Source organism: Corylus avellana, chromosome ca10 (genome assembly GCF_901000735.1).
Source record: "Corylus avellana chromosome ca10, CavTom2PMs-1.0".
In the NCBI taxonomy this organism is placed as follows: domain Eukaryota; kingdom Viridiplantae; phylum Streptophyta; class Magnoliopsida; order Fagales; family Betulaceae; genus Corylus; species Corylus avellana.
Window position 1 is genome coordinate 19,277,840 of NC_081550.1, and position 7,495 is coordinate 19,285,334.

The 7,495-nt window shown below is 33.5% G+C and overlaps 1 protein-coding gene and 1 long non-coding RNA gene across 2 annotated transcripts; one reads left to right on the plus strand and one right to left on the minus strand.

Annotated features, from left to right (window-relative positions):
• Positions 1-1,956: 1,956 nt before the first annotated feature.
• Positions 1,957-2,820, minus strand: LOC132164654 (uncharacterized). Its single transcript, XR_009438400.1, has 2 exons — positions 2,351-2,820; positions 1,957-2,125 (listed from the first exon to the last, which is right to left on the minus strand). It is a non-coding gene; the product is annotated as an uncharacterized LOC132164654 (long non-coding RNA).
• Positions 2,821-3,195: 375 nt separating this feature from the next.
• On the plus strand, positions 3,196-5,239 carry LOC132163508 (tropinone reductase homolog At2g29290-like). The gene is given in 6 exon segments (XM_059573818.1): positions 3,196-3,284; positions 3,418-3,487; positions 3,490-3,627; positions 4,206-4,422; positions 4,538-4,644; positions 5,057-5,239. Coding segments are annotated over 6 exon segments (804 nt in total).
• The last annotated feature ends 2,256 nt before the right edge of the window (positions 5,240-7,495 follow it).

Genomic DNA, 7,495 nt, shown 5'->3' on the forward strand with positions numbered 1-7,495 from the left:
CTGACGTGTAAAATATTGACACGTCAGGATTTCCTGATGTGTTGAATGTAACACGTCAATAAATATTGACATGTCATCTTCAACACGTCAAAAAAAAAATTGTTGACGTGCCATTTTGGCACGTCAATAATTACTGACGTGGCAAAATTTGGTTACTGTTTGCCACGTCAGTAGTCATCCTGTTTTTTGTAGTGACTTGTATCAATTTTATACCATATCAATCACTCTCTCTTTTCACTACCTTTTAGTAAAGGCATTTCAACAAATTTTCAAGAATGATGAAAGCCTTCCGCGGTTGTTAAGAGCACTTTCATCAATGATAATCATTTAGCTACTAATTTTTTATTGCAATCTCTAACATAAACATCTATTCAGTTCTTTACTTTCTTTAAATATTATATTATTATCCTTTACTTTGAGGTAAAGAGAGAAACTGAGTGAGAGAAATGAGAAAAAAAACAAAAAAAAGTTTACAAGATGAGTTCACAACAAATTTTAGCAAAATTTTTATTTTTAAATATATGCTAGAAAAGAAAAATATCTTATAATGACTATTTAATTATAAAGAGTCAATTAAAACATCAATAATGACTATTCTATCTTGACGCGATCATGGTAGTACCAACTCGCAAAGGACTGTTCAAGAACGACCTAGATTGCGAAAATCACAAGCACACCTTCAAGACTAACTAAATTATAGCTTAACTATCCGCCCCACCAAGACATTGATGAGAGTCAAGGAGGATAATATAAATAAGCATGAAAATTCTAATTTTCGAGAGTCAAACACATGCCCTTTGCATTATTACCTTTGGTGGTAATAAGTTTAATACTTAAAACTGATTGATAGAGATTGAGACTAGATATCAGTGCACCAGCAGCCACACGCTCCACCTTTGTTATTAGGCTTTGGGGTCCCTCACGTGTTTAATCTTAAGACAAATTCATTAAATGGTCAAAATAGTAGCGTTGACTAATTACCAATTAGAATAATACATTACTAAAAACTGCATTAATTAATTCCTGAGAGCGACAATTCAAAACTAAAAAATACCTCATAAATAAATGCTCGTTGTTTATAGCCTTCTTTCTCTAGATCAGTTTGAGATAAAATAAAAGTAAACAACCAAACAAAGAGTAAAGAAAAAACAATAGAGAAGAGAATTAGAAGAAATAGAGATGACAAAAAAGAAGAGAAAGAACAAAATAGAGATAAAAGGGGGTTTGAGAAAGTAACAAGAGCATTGATAGATGCCCAGGCCAGAAGTCGAGCATGGCAAATTTGGTGAAAGGTCTAATTCTTGATATACGTGGTTTGGGAACATAATGGACCACGTAGTATTAACTATATTATGCGCATGCATCAACGTAATAAAAGCATGGATTAGGCACAGCTCACCCAGACCAATATATATATATTGGTCTCTTTATTAAATGTTAACATATATGTTGTCATACTAGTGCTTCTTTGCCTAATTTTCTAATGTTTCTAGATTTGTAGATTGAGATTCAAGTAAAGCCAATGGAAAGAACACAATTCTATAATTTGTTTTCTTTCATGCTTAGAAACTAGAATAATTTTAAAACAAAAAGAAAAAACAATAATTTGAAAATTATCTTATAATACAAAGAATTAAAAAAAAAAAAATATCCATAAAAAAAGAAACTCGCAAGGCTGCAACTCTGCAACTTTCAGTAATTAATTGTATTTAAGACTTTGGTACCGTATCGGTCTTTGTCTATTAAAAAAAAAAACTAAAAAAAATAAAATAAAATATAAAAGAAAGTAAAATGGGACGCAACATTGAAAGAGAAGTTCATATATATATATATATATATATATATATATATATATATGAATTGAATAAGGAAAAGGGCTACAGGAGAAGATTTTTCACATTCGATCTTGATCCAAAAGGAAAAGAGAATTGGTGATCCTAAAAACGAAAATGGGGTGGCTCCCAACAACAGACTCAAAACAAATTAAATCAGTGCAGAAATAATTACAAATGTTAGGAAATGGGTCAAACAAGTGACACGATCCTCTCAATGGGCCGCACAAAGCGGTTACAGAAGCAAAAGGAGCATAGATTAAGGCGAACCTATCTGAGCCCCCTCCTGGAACCTGCAAATGAAGCCGAAGATGCACTGTCAAAGTCTGAATCAGGGACTGTAAAAAAGAGAGGTACCAACACAAATTCGGTTACAAAAATCTCCACACCTGGATCTAACCAATATAGCACAAGGAGACAATAACCCAAAACAAAAACAACAGAAATATAAATGACAACAGAAATACAAATGAAATAAACAGAACACAACAAAACAACTAGCAAAAAGAAGCAGCAACCGGGGCATGGAAGATGGAGCTCACTGGACGGAATGATGTGAGGAGGACGGTGACAAGGAGCAGGGATGATGGCGAGCACAGTGGATGGGCGCTGGGCGGAAGAAGCTAGCTGAATAGGGTAGATCTAATTTTTAAAAAACTAGATCTAAAAACACCAACAGCTCCGAGAAGAGGACGAGCAGCGCAGCAGTGAGCATGGAGGACGGTGATGGAGCGACGGATGCTGAGCAAAGGGAATGGAGATGGCTAGAGCTTCTGGTCTGGTCGGGAAGAACTAAAAAAAGGGCAAAAAACTTGATAGAAAACAAATTAAGGAAGTAGAGAAGAAAGAGGGGAGGAGGAGACGAAAAAGATCCATTCCTCCTCCCTAAGAAACCCTCACAAGAAAGTGGAAAATTCCCACAGAGGAAGTGGAAAACCCTCACAAAGGAGGTGAAAAAAAAAGTTTTCTAGAGAGAAGGTAGAGTCAACCCTCGGCTGTTGTTGTAGGGAGATGTTCAAAGTCAACCGCCCTATCTACTCTATTAATGTAATTGTAACCTACGATTTTTTTTTTTAATATTTTAAACCATTTTTTAATTTTTTTTTTTTTTAATCAATATTTTAAACCATTTGAGTTTGAGAGGTTTGAGATGTAATAGCCATATCTATAATTTTTTTTTTTTTTTTAATTTTCTAAAAAAAAAAAAAAAAAACTTTCGTAGGGGGTGCATGTCCCCGGCAAATTATATAACTACTATAAATATCTCCACCGAGCTACTATCATCATATAACCTTTTCAAAAATCTAAGAAAAAAAATCAGTGATAGTTAGTAGCATTCGTGGTGATCATTGTAACGATCGATATGGCTCAGCCAGATAATCGTGGCAAAGATGGCAGATGGTCTCTTGAGGGAACCACAGCTCTTGTTACCGGTGGAACCAAAGGAATCGGGTTCGTTTCTCTCTGCATGCTCTCTCTTTTCCTAGCTTTTATTTTCAGCTTGACAAAAAGAAATTTGCTGTTTTTATGGGTTCGGCTTCACTAGTTTTGAGACAAACGGAGGGGTGTTTGTGTATATATATAGGCATGCTATTGTGGAGGAATTGGGAGGATTTGGGGCAACAGTCCACGCATGCTCTCGCAATCAAGGTGATGAATATATAAGTGCTTGCTTGAATAGGAGGCAAAGGGCTTCCGAATCATTGGTTCAGTCTGTGACCTTGTGTCTCGTCCCCAACGAGAGGAACTTATGAACACTGTTTCTCGTCAATTTTATGGCAAGCTCAATATCCTTGTAAGTCCTTGGTTTTCTGTAGTATTCATTAAGAAAAAAGTCATGCTATACCTAGGAGTTCTATCTTTTTTTCATCCCCAAATATAATGTGTCTTTTAAAATTATTACCATTGAATTTAATAGTCTAATAGTAATTTTAAAAGTTACATCACATAGAACCAATAGTACCAAAACTACTGAAAAATAAAATAAAAAAATTCAAAAAATTCAAAAAATATTTTACTCCAAAAGAAATGAAGCATTAATTAGTCATACTTTGATTTCTATTCATTTCCTTAATTTATAACTTTCAAATTACAGGAATAACTTAGTGAGGATATTCACAATAACCTTTAAAAAAAAATGCCTTATATATATATATATATACCAAAAATTTGTTTTTGTTTGGAATTGCAAAATATATAAACCGTCTTTTAGGATATTGACTAAAAATTAGCTCATGCATGTATTGCACCTACTATCATTATGATTATTGTTTATAATAATGCATATTCACTAAAAATATAACCAATAAGAGTGGTTTTAATAGAGCCAAGCGTACATATATTTAAAAAGAATTGACCAATGACTGGTTTTAGATAAATAATGTGGGGACCTACCTTGCTAAACCAACCATAAAGGTGACGGCTCAAGATTTTGCATTCATCATGGCTACCAACGTTGAATCCACTTACCACCTGAGCCAACTTGCTTATCCTCTTCTTAAAGAATCAGGAAGAGGAAGTATTTTTCTCCTTTCTTCCATTAGTGGAATGTTGGGAATAGGTGGCGCATCCATTTATGGCACAAGTAAAGGTACGTAATATATTTATATTTATTCAATTTTATTTTCAAAATTAACAGGTCATGGATATTGTAAGAATTTACATTGGCCTGAATAATTGAATTGCATGTTTATACATATATGCAGGGGCAGTAAACCAACTTACTAGATGCTTGGCATGTGAGTGGGCACGAGATAATATCAGGACCAATCGCATTGCACCTGGAGTGATAAAAACTCCTTTAGCGGAGGATGTAAGTGCATTAATTTGTCTTAATTGTTGACATGATCATCATATTAAATATGTTTGCCCCATTTCTTTATTTTTTGCACTCTATTTTTCAATTTGGATTTGTTGTTGGAAAAATCATACCCTTTTTTAATTCGGTTTTTTGAATATCCCTTGTAACATTTTCCCTATTTGTTTAGGGAGAGGGAAAAAAAAAAATTCAGCATGCAAAAAATATTTGCTTAGAGCAAAGGTGATTTAGAAAACAACATGGTCAAAAAAAATAGATTTAATTGAATGGTCTTAAATTTTTTTTTTTTTTTAATTTTTTTTTATTATTATTATGGTACATATATGGTCGGCGGACGTAGTGTTTTTTGTTTTGGTTGTGTTTGTGTAATACTTGTGCTTACTTCCTATTACTATTAATTTTATAGTTAGTCAAAAGCAAAGCCATGGAAACTATAAATTTGCGAACACCTATTGGACGACCTGGGGAGTCGGAAGAGATATCATCTTTGGTAGCATATCTCTGCCTACCTGCGGCTTCTTACATTACTGGACAAATAATCTATGTTGATGGAGGAATGACTGTGTATGGATTCAATCCCGACCCCTAGAACAATGACGGATGATCAGATCATACGATAAAGTTTTTTTTATTTAAAAAAAAACCTTCATGGATGTATTGATATCTCATAATAATAGGCTTCAGCAGAGCCTTGTCTGATTTTATTTGACTTGGACAATATTGTTGTTCCACCGATATGAGTGATTCTAGGGTTGCTCTAACATTGTTGTTCATTCAGTGCATACCATAAAAAATATTTGTACTTTGGTGCTTGAAGATATATTTATGCCGACAGGCTGAAATAAATTTGTTTCCTCCTATTTATCATATTCTTGGTCACATGCACCCCAGCTGTCTTCTGTGCATTTTTTTTTTTAAAAAAAAAAATCCAAACAAATTAACAATTTCAACCATTCCTAAAAAATTATTTCTGAACAAAATTCGCAAGCTAATTAATAATAACACAGTCCAATCGATTTATTTGACATATACGCTAACAATATAACGGACATATATAACATAATCATTCACAATGCCGGAAGAAATTCGATGCCAAGCTGAGCCACAAAAATATTAGGGAAAATCCGAAAGTCTCCATCGACCACATGTTTCATGGGGGCATTATCCATTTATGTTATGAAACTTGTGGATATATAATGAATTATATTTATTATTTTATGAAACTTGTGGGTCCGTTGATCAGGTTATAAAGAGATGGTTGAGAAAATGATATGTAGCATACCTAAATTTATTAGAATTGCTTCTATGGGGTTGTGGCACAAATCACTACTTTTGTACCCTCCAATGAGAGATTGACATCACAACTTAGTACAAGTTAAGAACAAAAAAAAAAAAAAAAAACAAACACACCAAATCACAACGGTGAGATTTTTTAAATTTTAGTAGATTTGGATGTGATCTATTATACTTGTTTTCTTTTCTTAAGTTGTACAAAGCTAAAGTGTCAATCTCTTATTGAAATGCACAAAAAAATGTGTTTGTATCACAATCCCATAGAAGTTATTCTCTAAATTTTACATGGTAATAGTATTGATTAAGTGATTAAATTTACCTATTCTTGTCAGCTTAAGCTTTTGGGATAATTGGTGATTTAACATATGGTATCAAAGCCAAAGGTCATAGGATCTAACTTTGACTCCATCAAATCACCCCCTATTTAAATTAAATATTTCATGTATTGGGGCTCACCTATTAAAAGGAAGTTTGAACCCACACGTAAGGGAGAGTGTTAAAGTATTGATTAAATGATTAAATTTATCTCTTCCTGTCAACTTAAACTTTTGAGATAACTAATAATTTAACAGGATCTTTGAGTAAAGAACTCTGGCATTAAAAAACTTGTGGACATATAAAGAATTATATTCATTGTTTTATGGAACTTTGATATTTACTGATTTTAAATATCATAAATTAAGTACAATTAGTGCCCTAAAACTTATTTAACCAAACCCCTACAAGTGAAACATAAAGAGCAAGTGAGTTTAGGCCTCTGGAGCCCTATATCACACAATTAACAATCCTCCAAGGCTTCTCTAAATGTCTTCTTCATCTGCCTTGCATTGTGCAAGGCCATACTTTATTTTTCAGATTGGTGCACAATCTCGTTGAAATCCTCAAACAGCGAACCACGAATATGGAGAAAATTATTTCAGCAATTCCCCACGAGTCACAATGTTTTTCTTTTTCTGGATTGCCACAATTAAAGTCCCGTAAAATTTCACTGCATCTCCCCTCCTGTCATTGTACTGATTGCATTAATACGCCTAAGAGAATAATTTTAAATTCCCACTTCATTGTCACCCCTCCACAGTAAAGCCAATTGGGTTTTCTACAAGCCTTTATTGGTGGTGACTTTCTCTGAAGAAATATATGGGGTGGTAGGCAGAAAAAGAACTTTAAATTTGAAGTCAGCTGGACCACGGATGAGGAGTGCAGTGAAAAATAAAGATGGCGTGGAGTCATCTTGTCCACATGGGGCTAAACAAATTGGGAGATACGAAGAAATTCTTAAGGCGAAAACAAAATATTTGGCAAAAATTCAGATGAATGAGGGGGCCGTGACTCCTGCTCAAGTCCAAAAAAAGGAAATCATTCATTGAAGAGGCCATGAGAATAGATCCTCTCCAGCTATAATGAAGGGGAGGGGAGGGTATTAAGTTCATGACTGAAATTTCTTTTCAGAAATTCTAGAACCACTAATGTAACATCTGTCCCACTAATAAAAAATAATAATAAAATAATATTTAAGATAAAAAATAATAATAATAAATCAAACAATAAAAAA